Source organism: Drosophila ficusphila, unplaced genomic scaffold, assembly GCF_018152265.1.
Source record: "Drosophila ficusphila isolate 14025-0441.05 unplaced genomic scaffold, ASM1815226v1 contig_286, whole genome shotgun sequence".
NCBI lineage: Eukaryota > Metazoa > Arthropoda > Insecta > Diptera > Drosophilidae > Drosophila > Drosophila ficusphila.
This window is the reverse complement of record NW_025064189.1, coordinates 8,271,052-8,296,112: the sequence shown is the minus strand read 5'-3', so window position 1 is coordinate 8,296,112 and position 25,061 is coordinate 8,271,052. Positions and strand designations below refer to the sequence as shown.

The following is a 25,061-nucleotide window of genomic DNA, read 5'->3' as shown; positions in this document are numbered from 1 at the left end:
CCTACAATTATATTAGCATTCAACTGAAAATGTCCTTTCTTATATTCAGATGATCTTCGACGGCAACAGCGCTGTGCTTCTGATTGGAACCACCTACGAGGAGGATTCGGGCATATTTACTGTACGTGTAACCTCGTCCACCGGCCAGGTCGAATCCTCAGCCAAACTGACTGTTAAAAGTAAGGATTAAACTAAAACTAAGCCAACCCAAAACCAGAGTTCGAAACCAAGTAAAACCAAACGTAAGCGAACCGTGTTCAAAACACCAACCAACATCAACAAACCAACTCCAAAGAATGCTCAAAAAAGAAAAGAACAAAAACAAAACAACGACCGTGAAGAAACTTTTACTATTAATCCCCGAGTTACTGACGTATTACATACAGTTACTACTACCCCTCAACCTATCTATATATATGATCAACTACTAGTCGTAAAAGTTTGAGTGAAGAATATTTTAAAGCGAACCTGTCGAAACTTTCAACAAGGATTTTTCTAAGCTATCAAACGAACGAGTTATTTTTACTAACCATTGCAAAATGTCAAAAAAGAAATGCAGAAAAAAATATTTAATTTAAACATGTCTAACACGAAAACGTAACCAAAAAAATTTAAGAAAATTTTTAATTGAAAAATAATAAAAATAATTACAAGTATTTTGCAATATAAATATTTATAGAACATTTTTCATTCTGGCACGGCCAAGACACATAAGCAACAACAGCCATAAAATACAATTTGAAAAATCTGCAGCGAGTTGAGTGAAAGTGGAAATGACTCAAGCCCAAGTGTACAATGTAGGTGTCTAGCCCCTTGAGTTGAGTTAAAAATAAGGCAGCTTATGTACTCTAAGCATTTACCGAGCAGGCTACTTTAAGCACACATGATAATATTTTCAGAACCCCTCCGTGAATATATCTATAGATGTATTATGTGTTTCGTCTATGAGTAGGATAGTTTTGGGGCCGTGTGCAAAACGCACATTTGTCCCGCCTCCGCTCGAGCGTGAAAGTTATATTTTTCATTTGAATATTAGCATAAAATATTATGGATGACACATCTAGCGCACATACACGGCGGACTTCATGGCGATGCCAGCGGTGCGCGTATCTTGTATCTGCCAGATACACATTTCCCATTTGCCCCCTGTGAACGTGCGCAAAAACTAGCACAAATCGAGCAGAGACCAAACCCAACAAATCTGAAAATATCGAAAGCCGTTCAGCCGTGGGCTTTCAGCTGCCACTCGAATCTTCTCACTGCCACCCTACCCAGACTCATAGAGACATATAGACATATGTAGCGCAGCGGGGTTTCTATTTTCAATTTCTTTTTGGAGAATGTTTGGCTTTCGAGAACTAATTTCCAATAGATTAGCGTTAAAAAATCCGTTTCGCTATTTTTAGTCAGGCGGAGCTGTCTGGATTTCTGGCTTTCAGCTACAATGAAAAACATTTATGTATTTTCTCAAGTAAATCTTGAAATTTATTTCAATTTTCTTTTAATAAAACGAAAACAACGCAACCAAAGAAATATATATTTGCTTAGGCATACTGGGTTCCTTAGGTTTTAGAAAAAATAGAATGATAAATTACCTGTTGTAGTTGCTGCTGCTGTCTATAAGGGATGGATCAGGCTGAGATGAGAGATATTCCTATGCTAGTCGGGCGACTCATACACTTGGTCATTAGAGGAAAACATAAATTGATGATTGTGTTTATGGTGCAGAAACGAATTTAATTAGATTAATCAGTTACGGCTGTTCAGTCTACGAGTCACGGGTATCTGTGATTCATGTTTGCACTTAATTTTATATTTAGCTGCCAGGCCAAAACAGATTGTTGTCTTCAAGCGATGGTTCAGCTTCTCTATTTTCCGGCTGAAACTTAAATCCATATTAGAAAGGGTTCGATAGAAAGCTTTAAGATACTTCTTCATAGCCAGACTTTTACCAAAAACTCCAAACCGAAAGTCGTACGCTCCAGTCCTTCAGTGCATCGATGATATTGTTATAGCGATGCGAACATACCGACTATAAACTTGTATTGTTTATTTTATTGAATTTAATTTAATTGAAATTTATTTATTTTGTAGTGATGTTGCATGAGATTTTATTATTCATTTTTTATTACCGCTTTATACTAATTCGTTTCGTTACCATAATGTTTGTCACACTCTTGTTCACCACCAACCATCCATTTTGTGTAAAAAAAACCGAACGAATCTTAATAGTATTTGCCGCTTATGCCGCCAATATGTTAAATACTCTTTGTTTCATGTTTTCTCTTTGTGGCGAGAAGCTTTACTAAAAAATTAATCATAAAAACTCATGCGACCTTCGTTTTAAGTCTTATCTACTGTATCTGGACCTCTGATTATTTGCCAGTCTTTTGATTTATGTTTATTTGTACTCGATATGTTTTTTGATTGATCACTTTATGATGACGAAGAACTTTGATTGATTTGTTTTCATTTTAAATACCAACACTCGCGGACACTCTTTTGTTGTTTAATTGTATCTATCATGTATTTAATATTTAAAACCGATACCGCGTCTATAAATAAATCCAAGCAAAATGCATAACCGTTTGATACTTCGTTTTGATAACTGCCAAAAGCTCCTTGCCACAATCTTGCTGTTATTGCTGCTCTTGCACCGCTGTTGCTTGCATCCCGTCAAAGAAATGTCGCCAGGAACTCAATACAGGTAGGTAATTTCGACGAAAGGGGCAAAGACGCCCCAGCCAAGAACTGTCTACCTTGAGGTCTTTTCTGTTCTGCGGCCGATTGTTGTCTACATCCGACTGAGATCGTTGGAGTGCGCCGCAATGCGCTCTGGCCGTATGGCTATATGGGCCCCGAAAATATCGAAGCAGCCACACCCCGCCCATAAATCCGTAGTAGCGCTGTCGAGCTACCCGAAATGCTGATGTTGTTCCGCAGCAACACCTGGTGACGTAGCTACCACTAATCAGATATCTATTTTTGGCCTTAATGTATACACAGGCATTTGAATTGTTCGCTCTCAATTGTACACTTGCCTTGCCACAATACCACCTTCTTGCCCGTGTCCAATAAACATTTTGATGATGATGAGTTGAAGTCAAACGAAACCATTCGTTACGACTTGCTCAATTGCTGTCATGACAATGTGCCAGATTTAGGTGCAGGCTAATGCAATTTTAATCATCCCAAGTGGGCTCGTCACACTCGATTTGTGAGTCACAAAACGTAGATGAACCACAGCGTCACTTTACCCCTGACTACTCGCACCTATTTTTATCAGTGCCAATTAACAAATATATATATTGACCTAGGGCCCAATCCCAGTTCTGCTTTATTCACGGCCAAATCAGATGAGCTGTCAGCTTTTAAAATTTAATTTATTACACACACACCCACACACGGATATTAACATGGAGGGTTTTGGGTTTCGTCAAAAAGTCCAAGTATTCAAGGAAAAAGATATTCAATTTTTCTACAATTAAGTGCTCTTGATATTTTACCCTTGCAGAGTATAGCTTGGATGTTGTTTAGCCTTTTTAAATTTTTTTTCGAGGTATTTGAAGACTGCAACGGTATACATGATTCGGCTCGCTATATATTGTCGAATGCGTTGCATATGCCATAGATATATAATTTAGTGCCACTTAAGCGAATCATTAAACTTAACAGAGCAGGTAAGTGGTAAAAAAAATGCAAATGCACATTGACTTAAATTTGACTTGTAATTTAAAAACACTTGCCAAATATTTTTGTAGTAAAAATTCTAAGAAAGAAATTGAACCTGCTTCAAAAAAAAGTTTTTGAATATTGCATATATGATAAGGTAAGTGACTTAAAAATTTTAGTATTCTATGGCCACTGAACTCTGGGTTTTTAGCTTTCTGACATACCTTTTCCTAAAGGTGAACTAAATGCAATTCCCCTTGATCATCTTTAGAACGACGAATCTCGGCTTATCAATTGCGAACAATTGATTCCGCCGAGGATGAGTCCTCTTCCTCTGGTCGAGAGGACAGTGCTCCCGAGTCCCCCCACGCTTTCCAACCTGGCCAGCAACCCGGCCAGCAGTTCGGTCAATTTTTGGGCGTCAACGGACAGGGTCAGCACCAGGGAAGGTCGCGCCAGAAGAAACCCAAGGTGCGCAGCAAGTCATTGCAGCCAGCCACTAAGGTGATCCCTTGGCGCAAGTCATCGCGTCCCACTCGTGGTCGCTCCCTTGATAAGGGAGTCTTCTTGCCAGGGTTTAAGCCTGAACCAGTTAAGTCCTGGACCGAGGAGACCATAAGCTTAAAGGCAACTCCAATTGAGAAAAAGAAGCCAACTCCCAAGTTGGAGGCGGCTAAGGTTGTACTAAAGTCCATCAAGACTGAACGCGATCAGGGCATTATGAGTCTGGGTGCTACACTGGAACAAATCATTGCCGGTAAGACCGAAAAGGAAGCAGTCCCTTGGATCACGATGCGCGAAAAGCTCAAGGCGGTCGAGAGTGTTCAGGAACAACTCAACAAATTCGACTTGGATGAGGTATATTTGCGACCCCTTGAGGGACAGATTGAAACAGATCAGCAGCTACCACAACAGGCCCAAGTTGAGCAGGTGCAGCGCACCAAGGAAATCGCGCGGTTAAAGAGCATGGAAAGTGTAGAAATTATGGAGATGACCGACCAGATCGATAAGCTGATAACCCAGCAACAAAACGCTAAAGATCTCATTCCGTGGAAAGAGATGCGTCAGCAGCTTAAGAGTGTGCAGAGGGTAACCAAGCAAATCGACAAGTTTAAGATTGAGGAAGTTGAGCTGCGAAGTCTGCAGTCTCAGCAGGCTATCACTGAGGAGTTCCAATCGGGCACAGCCGAAGAAAGCGTGGTCCTGATTGACGAGAGCTCCAAGGGTTCGATCTCAAAGATAATGCGTCGCGATGAACTGCAGCAATACGAAGATCAGTCAAACATCTACAATCAGCAGTTTATCACCACCGAAGATGTTAACATTATGCATGTTTCGGAGCGTGAGAAACTGGAGGCCCAGAGATTGATCCGTGAGCAGCAGGCTGTCAATTGGCGACAACAACAGCAGCGCCCACAACTGCAGCCACTGACATCAGTTGAAGACACTAACCTCTCCCAGACTACCGAAAGGCAGAAGTTAGTGCAGCAACAGAGCCAGATTGAGGAGGCTCAGCGCCAGCAGTTCGTGCAGGTCGAGGACTCTCAGATGATGAGCCTGGAACAGTACGAGCATCAAAAGATCGTAAACCAGCGCACCCAACAAGAGGCGTTTAGCTGGCGTCAGCCACGCGAACCGCAAAAGTTTATTCAGGTAGAGGACTCTTCCTTGCTTCACTTGCAGGAACGTCAGGATACGCAAGAGCAGCAGTTGCTGCAGCAACAGCCTGTAATGTGGGATCGTGGTAGGAAGAAGCCAGAACAACCTCAATATGTACAACCTCAGACGGCACCCGTCCAGGAACAGTACGTAGAGAAACCAAAGACCTATGAGGAAATGCACGACGAACTGGTTGAACCGACTCCAGTTCAACAGCCTCAACCGGTGCCCGTTTTGTGGGAGCGTGGTCAAAAGAAACCCCGGACCGAGCAGAAGACCTACGAGGAGGCACACGACGAGTTGGTTGAACCCACTACTCTCCAACAACCAGAACCTGTGCCAGTCATGTGGGAACGCGGAAAGAAAAAGGTAGCTGAACAAGAAACTATCTCATCCCAAGAAGTAGTACAATCGTCGCAAGTTGTTGAACAAATAACCGTTGAGGAAACAAAGAAAACGGCCGTTCGCCGGGTGATTCCACCAAGGGAACCGGAACAGAGGGTGGAGCAAGTAACATTAAAACCAACACCCCGCTTACGTCCCAAGGAGGTACAAAAATCGGACGAAATCCAGCTGAAACCGCTAAAGAGCACCAGACCCATTCAAGAAGCAGTAGAGCAACCAGCGCAGAAAGGCTACGAAGAAGCCATTGATGAACTGCCGGAAAAACCCATTAAGGAAACGCCGGACCAGCCACAGCCTGTCTTGTGGGAGCGCGGCAAAAAGAAGACCCAGGAGCCTGAGTCTGAGGTTCCTAAGACTCTTGAACTGGCTGTCGACACTCTGGAAGAGGATGTTCCTAAGCCTACTGAGCCTCAGCCCCAGCCTGTTTTGTGGGAGCGTGGTAAGAAGGTAAAGCAAGAAGACCACGTTGTCAAGGAAGTGCCTAAATCAATAGAAGTAGCAGTAGATACACTGGAAGAGGAAGTGATTAAACCTGCTGAACCTGAACCTCAGCCCGTGCTCTGGGAACGTGGCAAAAAGAAAAAACCCCAACCAGAAGAAGCTGTCGAAGAAAAAGTGGTTGATGCTCCAGTTAAGACGTACGAAGAGGCAGTCGATGTTTTGCCCGAGGAGCCTAAAGCGGAGGATAAGCCAGAACCTGTTTTGTGGCAGCGCGGCATGAAAAAGGCTCCCAAGCCGCAGCCTGTTGAAGAACTGCATCCGGATGAAGTTGATTCCCGAATCGAGACAGTAGTTGATGAAGAGCAGGTCATTGTGGAAGAAAAGCGACGAGTTAAAAAGACCAAAAAGCCAAAGTCCACGAAAGAAGCTCCCGAAGAGGTTTCCGAAGAGCAGCAAGAAGAAATTGCTCCAGAAGAGGAAGAGCTTCTGGAAGAAGTTATTGAAGAGCACGAGGACGTTGTAGAACAAAAACGTAGGGTCAAGAAAACGAAGAAGCCTAAGCCAACCGAACAAAGAACCGAGGAAGAACAATTAGAGGAGGAGGTTATTGATATACAAGAAGATACTGTTCAAGAAGAAGAAAATTTGGTTGCTATAGAAAAACGCAAGGTCAAAAAGACCAAAAAGCCCAAGACTGAGAAGACTGAGGTTGTGGAAGAACAGCCCGAACAGGAAGTTCCAGAGGAAGAGATTGTTGAGGAGCAAGCAACACTCGACGAAGTGCAAGAAGAAGTTTTGGAGGAGACGAAAAAGGTCAAAAAGGTTAAAAAACCCAAATTAACCGTTGAAAAGACTGATGTTCAAGAACAGCCACAAGAGGATATTCCAGAAGAAGAGATCATCGAAGAGCAAGAAGAGATCTTAGAGCAAGAAGAAATCTTGGAAGAGAAAAAGGTGAAAAAGGTAAGAAAGCCGAAGAAAACTTTAGAAAAGACGGAAGACGTTGAAGAAGTTCGACCAGTAGAAGACGAACCTCAAGATTTAGAAATAGTCGATGAGCAAAGTGAGGTTGAACAACGCAAGGTGAAAAAGATCAAGAAACCAAAAAAGAAGGTGACTGAAGAGGAGAGCGAAGAGCAGCCGTTGGAAGAGCCGCAAGTGGAAGAGCCGCTAGTGGAAGAACTTGAGGAAACCGCCCCCGAAGAACCATTAAAGCCCAAGCCTGCTCCAAAGGCAACAGAGGTTGAACAAGTCGAAAAGGTTTCCCTTAAGCCTGCACCAAGAAAACAACGTCCCTTGCCAGAAAAAGAAGAAGTGGAAGTGGTCTCGCTGAAACCTGTGAAAAAGACACCAGTTGTCTTAGAAGCAACACAACCAGAAGAACCAGAAACGGAAGTCGAGGTAAAGGAGTTTGTTGTCACCACTGAAGATCAAATAGTGGACGTGACAAAGAAACGCGTTAAAAAGAAGAAACCAAAGGCAACAACTCCTACTGAAGAAGAAACTGAAGAGCCGGTTAAAGACATTGAAGAGATTGAGGAGGAGGAGGAAATACAGCCGGAAAAGGAACAACCGGTCGAAGAAATTGTCGAGGAAATACCAGTCGAGGAAGTAAGCCCTGAACAAAAAACTTTACCCAAGCCGAAGCCAAGAAAAGAGGAAATAATCGAAAAGGTAGAAGAGGTTTCACTTAAGCGAGTGTCACGTCCAAAGAAGGAGCTGCCTCAAGAGGCGACCATCGAGGAAGTTCGCTTAAAGCCAACTCAACGTAAATCCATTAAGCCCGAAGAAGTGAAACTAGAGGAAGTGGACTTGCAGCCTGTCGAACGAAAGGAAACCGAAATCGTTCAGGAAGAAAAGCGAAAGACTAAAAAGGTTAAAAAGCCGAAACACGAAGACCTCCCCGAAATTTCTGATGGTGAACCAACTCAACTTGAAGAGGCCGAGCATATCGACCTTGAGAAAGAGCCAAAGCCGAAAGAAGAACAACCTCAGTTGCCATGGAAGCGAGGAGAAAAGAAGAAACCGGTTGAAGAAGTCTTGGAGGAAAAGAAATGGCCATCAGGTAAACGCCGTCCACTGCCAGAAGAGCAACCCGAGGAAGTCACACTCAAGCCAATTCCAACAAAGCCAGTAGAAGAGCTGCCGAAGCCAGAGAAGTCCATTCCCGGCCCACAACTTGCCCCCCGAAGAAAAGCCAGAACCCGAAGAGGAGGAGCTTGAACTTGAGCCTTTAAAGCTGCCTGAGGAGAAGCCGGGTAAAGAGCCTAAAGCCAAGAAGGAAAAGAAGCGGAAGCCCAAGCTGAAGACGGCTACTCCTTCAGTAGACGAGGTTTCAGAAGAAGTTGCCGAGCCCTTTGACGAACCCATCGCAGAGGAAGACCAAGTGGAAGAGTTGCCAGTCGACGATGTTAAGGTCGTGGCAGTTTCGGAAGACGTACTGCCGGAAGAGAAAGTTGAACCCACTGAGGAGTCGCCTGAGACAAAGCAGAAAGCTCACAAGAAACGCACTAAACGACTGAAGGAGGCCTCCATCGAAGAACAGCCCCAGTTGCTGGAAGCGGCTGTTGCTGAAATCGAAAAGGTGGATGAAATATCCCAGGAGATCTCACAAAAGACTATTACCCTACTTAAGAAGACTGAAGACACGAGACCTCAATTCATCACAACTGAACAGCTTATCGAGCTGGATGTGGAAGACGTTCGACGTGATCTCGAGATGAAGGTCACCTCAAACATCATCAAAAAGGAAAAGCGTCGCGTTGTCCTCGACGATAGCCAGCCTTTGCCTGAGCTGGAACTGATCACGCAGAAGCGCGTCCAAGAGGGCATTGATAAGATAGCCGACGAGGAGCTGATAGAGGATCAACAGCTAACGCAGAACCAGCAAGAGACGACCACCTCCGAAGTAATCGGTCAAGAGCGCAAGCTAGTCAAGAAGAAGAAGAAGGAGATAAAGCCACCGAGAATTACGGAGAAATTACGACCTCGCCAATGCGTTCCAGAGGAGCCAACGGTGCTCGAATGCAAGGTTGAAGGTGTTCCTTTCCCCGAGATCAACTGGTACTTTAACGACATTCTGCTGTTTGCATCGGAGAAGTATGAGATAACTGTCGCCGAGCAGGTGGCAAAGCTAAAGATTGCGAAGGTTACACCCAGCGATGTTGGCGTTTATACATGTGAGGCCAGGAACGAAGCTGGAGTGGCTACAAGTCGTACCAACATTATTTTGGGTAAGTGTCCACTGAGCGTAACGAAAGCATTAACTAATTTTGTAAGGGTTATATATATATTATATATCCATATATACCTCTTTACTCAATATATACCTCTCAATATGGTAATCTTAAAAACTTAACTTACCTCGATCCTAAGCCTTTATGTTATTAATTCCCTAATATAACTCCAAAAATACACAATATATTTAAATACCACTTATTCACATTAAATACAGAAAAAGAACAAGGAGTTGCCCCGCAGTTTACTAAACCGCTTAAGATTGAGTTCACTGAAGAGAAACAGCCCGAGCGGCTTAAGGTGACAGTCACCTGTCAGGTAACAGGAAAACCAAATCCTCAGGTCAAATGGTACAAAGGTATTGAGGAAGTTATTCCAAGCGAAACCGTTCAAATGTTTTACAATGAAGAAACTGGAGATGTGGCTCTGGAGGTTATTAACCCCACTCCCAATGAGGCCGTTGTCTATTCTGTGCAGGCGCAAAATAAATTTGGAAGAGCCATTGGCAATGCTAATATCCTAAGTCGGGTCGATGAAATGCCCCGCGAGATACTAAAGGCGCCCACAGTAACTCCGTTAAATGCCGTAGTTGTTCCAACTGGCGGTACTCTATTCTTCGAGGCGAAATACGACGGTCAACCCAGGCCTGAGGTCAAATGGATGCGCAACGGCCGCGAGATCGTCGAAAATGAAGAGATTATAATAGAAACCACTGAAGAGACAACCACTATTAAGGTTATAAACATGACTCGCAAGCGAACTGGAAAATACGAGGTGTGGGCCAAGAACAAGGTGGGCGAGGCCAAGTCCTCCGGATCGGTGGTGGTTTCAGATCAGAAGCCCGATGAGCAAATTAGGCCACCCAGATTCATTCAGCCCCTTGAGCCCAAATTCTTTGGCGAGCACGAAGTTGCCATTATCGAAGCAATCGTGGACTCTGAGCCATTATCGTCCTTCCAGTGGTTTGTTCATAATGAGCCTATTAAGAGTTCCAACGAAGTGCGCATTGTTAGCCAAGCAAACAAGTCATCGCTGCTGATTGAGGACTTCCAGAAGCAATTCGTCGGACCCTTCACTTGCCGGGCTGAGAATGTGGGTGGATCGGTGACGTCTACGGCCACAGTTAACCTAATTGAGTCTCTACCGCAAGAGGAAGCTGAGGAATTTGAGTCTCCACGCTTCATTGAGGAACTCCTTCAACCCGTTGAAGTGATGGATGGCGAGGCATTGCTGCTGACCTGCCAAGTCACCGGAAAGCCCACTCCCAGAGTAGAGTGGTATCACAATGCGGAGAAGATAACTGAAAATAAGGAAACTACGATATCGCAAGACTTGCAAGGCAATTGCCAGCTGCAGATTACGGAAGTTTTCCCCGAAAACCAAGGTCAATATGAATGCGTGGCTACAAACAAGATTGGAAAGAGCGTTAGCAAGACAAACGTTAAAATACAAGGTACTTGTAATGGTATCTATAGGTAGTTAAATAGTTAACAAACTGGAAGTAGTGCCACTTCACACAAAACATGCATCCAACACTTAGACACTTAGGTTTCCAATAATCACACTACCCCTTGATAAATGCGTTTTTGAGTCCCCTCTTGTACTAACTGGCTTGGTGAGCCTGCATGTGAATCTACTGTTTTGAAAGCCCTTCTATCTATCAAGTCCAATAAACTATTTTCCCCTATTTTTACGGTCTATCCACTGACCTCTTCTTTTGTAAATAATTTCCCGTTTTTTGAGTTCATCCTATGAAGTCCCGTGTCGAGACACGCTTATATTGATAACGCTTTCGGATGTGTGTTTTTTAGCATTTGAATATATCCCCGATTCTGAAATCACTGGACTCACAGGATCTGAGGAGGATCTACTTGATAGAGTAAGAGTATTTTTGTGCTTTAGATTTCAACCTAGGATTTTCAATGCTAATTTTCCAAATGTTATAATGCAAACTATTCTAGACCCTCTCAATCGACGAACAGGCACCGAAAATTATTAAAAAGCTGCCAGAGAAAATCGAGCCCAAAGAGGGCGACCAAGCGAAGCTGGAGGTTAAAGTCGTTGGTAAACCAAAACCAAAGGTCAAATGGCTGCGCGACGACGAGCAGATATTCGCCTCCGAGGAATATCAAATCGAGAATTTCGAAGACGGCACTTCAGTGCTGGTTATTAATCACGTCTATCCCGATGATATGGGTACAATAAGTTTCGAAGCATACAATCCACTGGGTGTGGCAGTGACCACCGCGCTCTTCGCTGTCGAAGGTACTATAATGGTTTACTCCGCAAATAGTGCTATCTATAATATGAATCAACTGTTGTTTGGCTCTGTTAGTACAATTATTTTTCAGGTTTTTGGAGCAGCATTTTATAAAGCCTTCCGTTCCCTTCCAAACCCAATTTATTGTAAAGAATTCAACCCAAAACCCCTTTTACACTTTACAGCTGAACACTTGCAGAACTTTACACAACAAAAAACAAAAAGGCAACACTTTTTTAGTTTAAGAAGAACCAAAACATATAAAGATATAATTCTTGTTTGTCAATCATATAAAATAATTATTTGTTATTTATCCCACTATGTTCACATCTAAACGAAAAGGCATCGTTGGATCGAAAGATTACCGCAAGCCGGAATGGGTGTCTCAGATGGAGGAAATGCAGGTGGCTCTCAAAGGTATGTGTTCTCGACTAATGCCAGCTCCGTTACCAATGTTATGTGTATATGTGTTTTAATTTCGTGTTACCAACACACAAATGTCTTCTGTGCCTCTGTCTTAAACAACAAAACTACAAAAATTCACAAAATTTGTTCACTGTCTCCTGTCTTCTTCTATTCTCTGTCTTTATTTTGTATTTGTCCATGTATAATACTTTGTATCGTACAACAACAAATATGTAAACCTGTGAAGTGCCCTTTCCCAGAAAATTTGTGAATGTCTCGGTCCCTACAGCTCTAAGGCTTGACCCCTCCCCCCAGCCCACCTCACCCTTAATAAATACAACGTTCCAAAAAGTAAACGCCAATATAGAATTTTTAGTATAAATTACAAACTATTTATCGTTCATGTATCTCTTACAGTATCAGTACATGTATGTTATCAGCAAATAATTGGTTTTTTAAATTCACAGCTATTCTAAATTGTATCTAACTATGGTTGTATAAAATGTGTTTTATCCCATCCAAAGAAGTATTACAACATTCCTAAAACGCTGCTTGCACTACACTTCACATAACGTTTATTAATACAATTATGCATGCACCTCAAACACGTTTTAACTTTACTGTTACTCTCATGGCTCTATTTTCACAAGCCTCCAAAAAGAAACAGACAGCAAATTTTTTAATTTCAAAGCCACACGAACACCAATTTCTTCTCAACGAAGCTGTAAGTACACAATACAATAAACACGCATCTATCCCACCCGCTTTTAGATTAACCTGGTAGTTTTTAATCCATAGATATTATGCCATCTCTATGCTTATAGCTGCAAAATGCTCGCCATCACTACTAAACGAAATGCGTGACTGCCGTGCTGCCTTAGGCGAAAACGCCAAGTTCTCAATACAGTTTGCAGGCAACCCGATACCAGGTACTGTATTTGAAAGAGTTATAGTTTTGGGGCCTGATGCAGCTTGGTTTTTAATCCTTTGCCTTTAGATATTCAGTGGTATTTCAACAACGTTCAGCTTAGGGCATCTGAAAAGTATCGCATGGTAGTGCAGGAACAAGAAGCAGTGCTAGAAATAATGAAAATTACAAACGATGACTGCGGTTACTATAACTGTAAGCTCATTAACGAGATCGGCATGGCCATGACGCGAGCCAAATTCGATATATCATCCACTAGCAGCGTTGTCGAGGAGACAAAGACTAAGACTACGATCAAAAAGAAGTCTGGCAAGAAAAACATAGCGAAGAGATCCGGGGTCTCACAGTCTCAAACCATGCAAAAGACAGAAATACAAATTATTCCGGCTAACACGGCAGAAACTACCATGAATGTTATAAAAGTGAAGCAACCAGTATCTATTCTCGTAGAAAAGAGTGAAGTTTCTGAGGTTTTAAGTGTGAAAGATCGAAAAGTTGCCGATGCTGAAAAAATAATCGAATACGTTGAAGAAATTGAAGAGATCGATGAAACTGTAAGTCAAGACGAAGAAGAACAAGTTGAAACAAAAGTGGAGCACAAAGAAACTTACACATCTAGCAAAAATATTGAGATAACCAAAACTGTAGAGCTTATTCGCACGAAAATCAGCCAGAAGATAATATCGATTGAAGATATTCAAGTGCTATCGCACCACGAGGAAGTACAATGGCTGCTCGAGTCCATTGAGGCGGACTCTTTTGGCGAAATCGGCGAAAGTGCCCTCAGAGATTTGGCCACTATTGGACTACTCTTGCGCTATGGCTGCGATCATTACGAAATCACATATATGTATGAGCAAAATATATTTATATCTCTAAAGAAACCTGAGTCCCAATCGGCATTGGTGCAGCTCGTTGAACGAGAGGGCCACGAAGACCTGATTACACAAATACTGAGCGAGTCTTCGAATGAGGACGAGTCGATCCTGGCAGCAACAGTCGGCTTTAAAGCTTTCATACGGATGATTCAAACGTACGAAATCACCATTGAGATAGTCATACGGAAGTTTGTAAGAGAGGATTTCATATCCCAGGATTGGAAGATATGTGGAAAGGAGGTTTGAATTCTGTTCGATGTGTTTTTGTTTTTGTTTGTAAAGTTTTTTTAAAGTTTTTGTGCGGACAGTTGAAATGCTTAAAAAGAGAATTTAAATTTAAGATTGACTTCTGTGATTGGAGCGATTTTTTGCATTTCAACTGAAGTTAAGTAATTATTAAAATATTAGAATGGGTAGAAAAATATTTACATTTGCTTAAACATTTCTATATTCTGATTCACGGAAATCTAGAGAATAGTAGAGACATCGCAAATAATTGAAAGTCACGAGGCCATCACACATGTGAAAATCGGTAAGTGTCGCTAAATTAAAAGAAATATACCGCATTAGTTTTCCTCGGATAGGAAATTGAATTTTTTTTCTTAAGCATACTGAAAAAAGTTTATATTTATCTCTTTTTCTTAATATGTAACTCTGCTTTGTATAACTTACCTACGCTTTCCGTGCCACTCCCAAAATACGGCCAATAAATCCCATAAAATATTTGACAGAGGAAACATTTGTCGAGGAACGAACGATTATTGTCCAAGAAGGTTTGAGCATAAACACAGATGTCCTGTAAAAAAAACCACCAGTTAAATAAAACCCACCAGTACCACGAACTACTCAACTACAGTCTTATTAATATTATTAAAAAGAATATACTGCAAAAACAATAATAAATATTGTCTTTACAAATATAACAATTAAATCTTGTTGAGTAAAACCAAACAAATCATGTGTATATTCTAAAAAGACGCCACGAATAATAAATCTACCCATTAACCGCTAATCACCAAGACTAAAAGCCGTTTCATCATGATTATTACATTAATATCTTGCTGCTACTATATACCATATAAGCAAAACTATTATCAACTTTCGCACACCATAATGCTTTTGAAATATACATTCACTTTCAATAGTAGAAGAGCTTTATTCCTTTGCCCGCCAATCTGGAAGACTTCTTGAAGTACTATGAGGTAAGGTCTATATCCAATCTCTGTCTGTTTGCATACCACGTGTAAATAGAACGAAGAATTATCCATCTTACTCTGCATTTCATTTCGCTTCACCGCTCGCATAAATATTAAATGAATGACGCTTGCTCGGCTTACTGCTTTTAAAATCATTGTTAGCAAACAGTATTTAATAAAAACACAAACAGAGGTCGACATTGTCATTGTTTAATTACATTACATTCACAGAAACAGCAACCACTAAAGTGGAAAAACAATTTGTACAGCAACAACATGTGCAAATACAGGTTCAACAAGAACAAGTGCAGACACAGGCTCAGGCTGAACAAATTGTGCATAAGACGACAAAATCTAAAAAGCGAAAAGAACACAAAGAACAAGAACAAAAGGTCATAGAGCCCATTACTATGTTCAAACAAGTAGAATTATTGGCTCAAGAATCCTTAGAATCACCGCAGGGAGAAACTCTTGAGCAAGTAGAAGAGCTTTTGTCCACATACGAAACACTTTCCACGCAGAATCTTCCAAAAGACACGCTCGAAACCGTTGCAGTTATAGTCACCACAGAACTTTCTACTCCAAAACCGATACCAGCTCATGTACAAGATGACATATTACCCCAGAAAATATTGGCTATTCAAGAGGAGTCCTTAGCACTCGACGTTGTTGGTTTAGGAAAAGTTTCACCACACCCAGAGAAGAGCAAACTTACTGAAAATGTTGAAGTGAGGCAAAAACATGCAGTAAATGTGTCCGAAACGAAAACAAATGAGCTTTCAAGAGAGCTGATAACATCTAAAATTCCAAAGTCCGTAAAAGCCCAGCCCAAAATAAATGAGTCTCGGCCTTTATTGATTGAAGCTCCAAGCATAGAAGAAGCTATCGAAGATCTGAAGCCATTGAAGACTGTAAGTCAACAGGCAAATGATGACATATTATTGTCTTACGAATTAACCGAGGAACACCAACCTACTTTAGAGAGCATTGATCAACTAAAATCAAGCAAATTAATCGAGGAAATCGTTCAGCAAAAACTACTTAATCAGGAGGAGTTGATTATCACTGAAGTTATAAGCGGCGAATCAGTTGGAAGAAACGTCGCTGAGGAAAAGCCAATAGGTGAAAATATTGCTCCTCAAGTAAGCCCCAACATAAGCCTTGGTATTACCGAGTGCCAACCCGAGGATTCTTTGGGCAAACTTCAATTAGCAGCCAAGAGTCGTCTGGAGTCATTAGAGCCTTCAGTAGTCGAACACAAGGTTGTAAGTGAAACCGTAATGGACGTTTTTGAAAAAGAAGAACGAATGACATTTGAAACTCAACCTACCAAGTCTTTGGCAGACTTCAGCATTAAGCCCCAGGTTGTCCCAGTTCAGGTGCAAGAAATAAAACCCTTTGAGAGTTTAACAGGAGCTCAAGTGACCAAGACGCAGACTCTTGAAGTTAAAGCTATGAAACTGTTTGAACTAGCTGAAGGCGTAATCAACACAACCGCAGATTCTCAAAGCCCAGTGGATGAGAATTTACCCAGTCATAAGGAAGATTTTAAGGAAGCCAGTATGGATGTACAGACACAATACCATTTTATAACGCAAGAAACAGTTTCAAATGAACAAACTTCAATGGATTTGAAATCTAAAGAAACTCCGAAGATGGCTGAGGGAACCCCGGGACAAACGAGTGCGTTGACTATTGGAGAAACGCACGAAACCAATCTTGTAGAAACTGCGGATAAACTCATCGATACACTTTTGGAACCACAAAAACTAGTAAAATTCTCTTTAACAAAAGTATACGGGACAGCCGAAAGCAGGGAAGAATCACTTTTTGATTCATTCGGTATGATACCACATAAAGATCAGAAGGCAGTGCAGGGGAGAGTAATTCTAAGTGAAGCAGAAATCGTTGCTGAAGTTCAGGCCCCTACAGTGATAGACACTGAAGGAGAACTTTTTTCCCCGGTTACAGACATGTCGAGTGCCAAACCAATCTTCGTAGAGCAAACTGCATTAGAAATTAAGCACGAAACACTTGTGGAAAAGGAGGAGAATATTTCCACTCGTACTGCATTAAAATCACAGATAGCTACAAAACAAATTACACCTTCTGAGCTTAAGATAACCAGTGTGTTTGAAGTTCAACCAGGCTTGTCTTCTTGTGATCTCTCTTCTCCAGGCATAAAATCTGTATCTGCAAATACGATAATTGAGACGATGCCAATTGGAGTTTCAAGCATGCCCGAATTGTTAGAGAGTACAAGTAAAATAGAAGAATCGGAAAAGCCTGTACCTAAAACGGGTATAATGTTACTGGATGATAACCAAAAATCTTTGGAGGTTATCAATTTACAAATATCCGAGAGCAGCGCGGAGCTTGTTAATAACCTACCAATCAAGATGTATTTGCAAGCCCAGGCCGCAACAGATGCTCATAAGCATGCTGAAGGTCTTGAGGTATATTCTATGGAATGTACTGAAGATACAACGGATGGGAGCCAGCCAATCCCAGCGCTTGCTGATGTCGTCATGCCGCAAATGTTTGGGACAGTTGTAAGAGAGCAATCGTCATTGGAAAGCTTACAACCACGCGAGGAGGAAGTCAAGCCCCAGGCACACACCACAAAAAGAGACTTTGGTTTAATGCAACCCCTTGAAACCAGTTCATGTGTAACCCTAGAGGGAGAATCTATTTTGTCGACTGAAGAACCCCACTCTTTACAGAGCGCTGATATTGGAACTTCGCCGGCCTTACAAGTGGCCAACACCATAAGACCGGAACATCTTGAGGCATTGGAAGGACTAAACGAAAATAAGGAGCTTAAGCAGCAAGCACATTATAGTTTCGGCGAAATCACATTGCCCAACGTTGAAGAAAACATCTCTATTGATGTCGTAGGTAACTACAACTCACTAAAGTATAGCAGTTCGTCCGTAAGAAGCCCAGATATCGTTGAAAGTATAACAGCATTAAGTACGACTACTGCTATAGCAAGTGAAAATACAATAGACTTAAAAAATCAGGATATTCCCCTGCCAGCTCACGTAAAGTGCACGCTTAATCAATCCACACAGAAAGTCCCCCTTTCGGAGCAGCCACACGTTCTCCACCATGTTTCGGACATAAACGATATTTTACCCACTCTAGTTTCAAGTCAGCCCTCAATAAAAAGTCTTCACGAAGTTGATGTTAGAGAGACTAAAGCCCTCGAGAAGGAGGAGGTCTTACAAGATGTTGATCACCCAGGCGAATATTTCAGTAAAATAGACCTAGAATCTTTGACGGGTATAGCTTTAGTACGACAAGAAGAAATGCTTGAGCAAGAACAGGATCTGAAAGTTCTCTCAATGCAATCGGAGCAGGCCAAACTTGCTTCTTTAGAGCTCCTTAGGTCGCCTGTAACTGAAGCCATTCAAGAAAACCGAAGTACCGCTGATTTGGAAGACCTACAAATATCAAATAAACTGGCTTCTCCGACGATTGATTTGTTGAATGAAATAAATTCATTAGAAACGGTTGTGTACGACTCGCTCACAAAAACTTTGGAGTCCGTACTACCGGATAACTCAGTAGCCAAAAAATCCTTTGTATCCCATGAGCATACGTTAACCACGGGAAATATTGTTTATGATTCAACTGGAAGTTTAGAAAAAGTAGATGTCGGGCAACGTTACGCAACTAAGACTCAGGATAACCTAAGTCATTCGATAACCACCGAGGACCAGAGTATATTGGAGTCTGAAAAAACTCTTGAAACTGATACTACTCAAAATCAGAGAGCCAAACCTTTAGAGGACGTTAAAAATGTGCATGCCAAGCTCCTAATGGAAGCTACAGCTTATGAAACTATAAAACAGACCCACGTTATACAAAATATTAGTGAGCAACAAGCGAAAGTCACTCACGAACTCGCGCAAGTTCATGCAACCGAACTGCAGCAACCAGTGGAAGCTGAACAGGAAATAAAGAGCTCTAAGCAATCATATGAAGTAGCTACGGCCGAAGATATACCTTTGCGCCTTGGTTTGGCAGTGACAACAAAGACGCACCCTATTGAAGGAATTGATGACATAATAACTTCCCAACTAGATTCAAAGGTTGCGGGGACAAACTATGAAGAAAAACAGCATGAAATAACCGTCAGCGAAGTCTGTGTGATAGAGGAGTCAGAAGAACTCAAAAAGGTTGGTTTTTCTTCCGTATCCGCTGCAGAGTCCATAGACACATTGTTTAAAATCACACCAGAATTTCATAAGGCCCAAGTATTTCAAAAGGAGTCTAAAATAACATCCGTTTCCCCTGAGGAGGGCACAGCCAAATTGTCTGTAGATCTTCTTCAAGGTACAACTACATGCGATGTTCTTGTGTTTGACACTTCGGAAAATATTAAAGATAGTATACCTAATGTGCATGAGGCTCAACAAAAGTTGGCCTCTGTGTTAGAGTCAAATAAATTAAACGTGCAACTGGTTAACCAAATTATGCATAAGGAAGATGTTCTAGAAAATATGAAAGAAAGACACTTTGGAAAACCATTTATTGAGGGCGCACAACGGGAAACGCTTATTACCGAAGTGGTGCCTATTGATAATGTGGATGATGTCGATCTACTCCAAGAGCCAATGTTTCAAGCCAGCTCAGCAACTATTGACAGACTGGCGCAATCGCATATTGTGGAATCACAAATGCCTCTAGAAAAGGAAATGGAATCTGAACTTGCTTATGGCAACTTAGATTATGCTAAAGTCAAAACTGACGATGTCAACTTACATACAACAGTCTCAGTTGTTAATGCTTATGAAGACTTAAAACCCTTTCAAAAGGAAAATGAGCTGGGCTTTTTTGTCAAAGTTTCTAAGGATGCAAATATTAACAAGGCCCATTCAATAACAGTACAACAAACATTCTTAAAAGAGGACGCCTTGTCCCAACCTCAAATTATTGCAGATATGGCTCAAATGTTCAACGTTGAACATAAATCCTTGGTAACCGAAGAGGTTGTCGGTATGAGCTCTATTCAAGAAACATACGAACTTCAAGTTCCAGCCCAAGGTAAAGCTAACGTAGCTCAACAACCCTCACATAAGTCTGCTGAGGTTTATGAACTTATACCTTATGAAAAAACTCCTGATATTAGGTTATTTCCGGATGAAGAGACCCATGCAACTACTAGTTCTTTAATTAAAGCTTTTGGACCAGCAGAAAGTTCAACTGTTAACGTCTATGAAAATATCGAGAGCCAAAGCGATTTTCTGCCAAATATAGAAATTATTTCATCGGACACAACTATGCCTTCAGAGCTTTCGGTTTCGGTGATTGAGGAGGTCAATGTAACACCATCTCTGGACAGCTTAACAACGGGCGTAAGTTCTCTGTTGGAAGATAAGAAGCAACCTTTCAAGCATGCAATATTGCAATCGTCCGACATGAGAGTCGCACCTTTGACGAGCGAATCATATGCAAAGGAAACTGTTCAGGATATTATTGAGTTTCAACCTTCTGATACTGATGAGCCATTGAATCCGATCCAAGTTGAAACTAATTTAAAAAATGTTTTACAAACAACCCAATTTGTGTCAGAGTCAGCTTTAGAGATTCCGAATCTGATGTCAAAAAATGCACACTTTAAAACGACAGCACACGAAGAAGCTCATTCTACTACGACTAAGTCACAAGAGCCAATACACACATCAAAATATAAAACACTTAGAGATCAGGAGAAGCTAACACAGGAAGTAATTGAGTTAGAGAATTTTACGAAGAACATTTTAGATAAAACGGTAAAAAAAGCCAAGGGTAAGTATATATTAAGGTATACTTTAAGAAGATCAACAAAAAAGGCGTATTACTTTCTCTACAACTCGACCCTTATATCCCAAAACACATATTACACAAAACAAATAAATTCCAAAAAATCAAAACAAAACCATATACTAAATCAACACTTTTTTACACAGATACTGAACAAATCACAGACACAATACACACACAACAAAAGACACCAACACAAAAATCAGAAAAAAGAAAGCCGGAAGTGAAAGAATCTAAACAAATGATCGAAGAAAATTCCCAAGACGAAAAACCAAAAAAACAGGCTAAGCGCACTCAAACTATCAAAAAGGTCAAGGAGGATGATAAACAACCCGAAACAACTGTCACTGTGGAAGAAATTCCGGTAGAAGAAGAGCAGCCTGAAGAAATCAAGGAGCTTCCTGAGGAGGTCCGTGTGGTTGAAACTATCACCGAGGACGGCAAGCCCAAGAAAAAGAAGATCCGAACTCGCGTTATCAAGAAGGTCAAGGGAGACAAACAAGAAGTCACCAAGATTGAAACCGTCGAGGAGGATGATAAACAACCCGAGACAACTGTCACTGTGGAAGAAATACCGGTAGAAGAAGAGCAGCCAGAAGAAATCAAGGAGCTTCCTGAGGAGGTCCGTGTGGTTGAAACTATCACCGAGGACGGCAAGCCCAAGAAGAAGAAGATCCGAACTCGCGTTATCAAGAAGGTCAAGGGAGACAAACAAGAAGTCACCAAGATTGAAACCGTCGAGGAGGATGATAAACAACCCGAGACAACTGTCACTGTGGAAGAAATCCCGGTTGAGGAAGAGCAGCCAGAAGAAATCAAGGAGCTTCCTGAGGAGGTCCGTGTGGTTGAAACTATCACCGAGGACGGCAAGCCCAAGAAGAAGAAGATCCGAACTCGCGTTATCAAGAAGGTCAAGGGAGACAAACAAGAAGTCACCAAGATTGAAACCGTCGAGGAGGATGATAAACAACCCGAGACAACTGTCACTGTGGAAGAAATACCGGTTGAGGAAGAGCAGCCTGAAGAAATCAAGGAGCTTCCTGAGGAGGTCCGTGTGGTTGAAACTATCACCGAGGACGGCAAGCCCAAGAAGAAGAAGATCCGAACCCGGGTTATCAAGAAGGTCAAGGGAGACAAACAAGAAGTCACCAAGATTGAAACCGTCGAGGAGGATGATAAACAACCCGAGACAACTTTCACTGTGGAAGAAATCCCGGTTGAGGAAGAGCAGCCTGAAGAAATCAAGGAGCTTCCTGAGGAGGTACGTGTGGTTGAAACTATTACCGAGGACGGCAAGCCCAAGAAGAAGAAGATCCGAACTCGCGTTATCAAGAAGGTCAAGGGAGACAAACAAGAGGTCACCAAGATTGAAACCGTCGAGGAGGATGATAAACAACCCGAGACAACTGTCACTGTGGAAGAAATCCCGGTTGAGGAAGAGCAGCCTGAAGAAATCAAGGAGCTTCCTGAGGAGGTACGTGTGGTTGAAACTATTACCGAGGACGGCAAGCCCAAGAAGAAGAAGATCCGAACTCGCGTTATCAAGAAGGTCAAGGGAGACAAACAAGAAGTCACCAAGATTGAAACCGTCGAGGAGGATGATAAACAACCCGAGACAACTGTCACTGTGGAAGAAATCCCGGTTGAGGAAGAGCAGCCTGAAGAAATCAAGGAGCTTCCTGAGGAGGTCCGTGTGGTTGAAACTATCACCGAGGACGGCAAGCCCAAGAAAAAGAAGATCCGAACTCGCGTTATCAAGAAGGTCAAGGGAGACAAACAAGAAGTCACCAAGATTGAAACCGTCGAGGAGGATGATAAACAACCCGAGACAACTGTCACTGTGGAAGAAATCCCGGTTGAGGAAGAGCAGCCTGAAGAAATCAAGGAGCTTCCTGAGGAGGTCCGTGTGGTTGAAACTATCACCGAGGACGGCAAGCCCAAGAAGAAGAAGATCCGAACTCGCGTTATCAAGAAGGTCAAGGGAGACAAACAAGAAGTCACCAAAATTGAAACCGTCGAGGAGGATGATAAACAACCCGAGACAACTGTCACTGTGGAAGAAATACCGGTTGAGGAAGAGCAGCCTGAAGAAATCAAGGAGCTTCCTGAGGAGGTCCGTGTGGTTGAAACTATCACCGAGGACGGCAAGCCCAAGAAGAAGAAGATCCGAACCCGGGTTATCAAGAAGGTCAAGGGTGACAAACAAGAAGTCACCAAGATTGAAACCGTCGAGGAGGATGATAAACAACCCGAGACAACTGTCACTGTGGAAGAAATTCCGGTAGAAGAAGAGCAGCCTGAAGAAATCAAGGAGCTTCCTGAGGAGGTCCGTGTGGTTGAAACTATCACCGAGGACGGCAAGCCCAAGAAAAAGAAGATCCGAACTCGCGTTATCAAGAAGGTCAAGGGAGACAAACAAGAAGTCACCAAGATTGAAACCGTCGAGGAGGATGATAAACAACCCGAGACAACTGTCACTGTGGAAGAAATCCCGGTTGAGGAAGAGCAGCCTGAAGAAATCAAGGAGCTTCCTGAGGAGGTCCGTGTGGTTGAAACTATTACCGAGGACGGCAAGCCCAAGAAGAAGAAGATCCGAACTCGCGTTATCAAGAAGGTCAAGGGAGACAAACAAGAAGTCACCAAGATTGAAACCGTCGAGGAGGATGACAAACAACCCGAGACAACTGTCACTGTGGAAGAAATTCCGGTTGAGGAAGAGCAGCCTGAAGAAATCAAGGAGCTTCCTGAGGAGGTCCGTGTGGTTGAAACTATCACTGAGGACGGCAAGCCCAAGAAGAAGAAGATCCGAACTCGCGTTATCAAGAAGGTCAAGGGAGACAAACAAGAGGTCACCAAGATTGAAACCGTCGAGGAGGATGATAAACAACCCGAGACAACTGTCACTGTGGAAGAAATCCCGGTTGAGGAAGAGCAGCCTGAAGAAATCAAGGAGCTTCCTGAGGAGGTACGTGTGGTTGAAACTATTACCGAGGACGGCAAGCCCAAGAAGAAGAAGATCCGAACTCGCGTTATCAAGAAGGTCAAGGGAGACAAACAAGAAGTCACCAAGATTGAAACCGTCGAGGAGGATGATAAACAACCCGAGACAACTGTCACTGTGGAAGAAATCCCGGTTGAGGAAGAGCAGCCTGAAGAAATCAAGGAGCTTCCTGAGGAGGTACGTGTGGTTGAAACTATTACCGAGGACGGCAAGCCCAAGAAGAAGAAGATCCGAACTCGCGTTATCAAGAAGGTCAAGGGAGACAAACAAGAAGTGACCAAGATTGAAACCGTCGAGGAGGATGATAAACAACCCGAGACAACTGTCACTGTGGAAGAAATCCCGGTTGAGGAAGAGCAGCCTGAAGAAATCAAGGAGCTTCCTGAGGAGGTCCGTGTGGTTGAAACTATCACTGAGGACGGCAAGCCCAAGAAGAAGAAGATCCGAACTCGCGTTATCAAGAAGGTCAAGGGAGACAAACAAGAAGTCACCAAAATTGAAACCGTCGAGGAGGATGATAAACAACCCGAGACAACTGTCACTGTGGAAGAAATCCCGGTTGAGGAAGAGCAGCCTGAAGAAATCAAGGAGCTTCCTGAGGAGGTCCGTGTGGTTGAAACTATCACCGAGGACGGCAAGCCCAAGAAAAAGAAGATCCGAACTCGCGTTATCAAGAAGGTCAAGGGAGACAAACAAGAAGTCACCAAAATTGAAACCGTCGAGGAGGATGATAAACAACCCGAGACAACTGTCACTGTGGTAGAAATCCCGGTTGAGGAAGAGCAGCCTGAAGAAATCAAGGAGCTTCCTGAGGAGGTCCGTGTGGTTGAAACTATCACCGAGGACGGCAAACCCAAGAAGAAGAAGATCCGAACTCGCGTTATCAAGAAGGTCAAGGGAGACAAACAAGAAGTCACCAAGATTGAAACCGTCGAGGAGGATGATAAACAACCCGAAACAACTGTCACTGTGGAAGAAATCCCGGTAGAGGAAGAGCAGCCTGAAGAAATCAAGGAGCTTCCTGAGGAGGTCCGTGTGGTTGAAACTATCACCGAGGACGGCAAGCCCAAGAAGAAGAAGATCCGAACTCGCGTTATCAAGAAGGTCAAGGGAGACAAACAAGAAGTCACCAAGATTGAAACCATCGAGGAGGATGATAAACAACCCG

General features: G+C 42.5%; 1 protein-coding gene across 1 annotated transcript in view; it reads left to right on the top strand.

Moving 5' to 3' along the window:
• Positions 1–403, top strand: part of LOC108099085 (titin) — a 68,307-nt gene extending 67,904 nt beyond the window's left edge. The window contains 1 exon segment of the mRNA XM_043207817.1: positions 50–403. Within this exon segment, the coding sequence (XP_043063752.1) occupies positions 50–190 (141 nt within the window). The 3' untranslated portion in view covers positions 191–403.
• Positions 404–25,061: the final 24,658 nt, after the last annotated feature.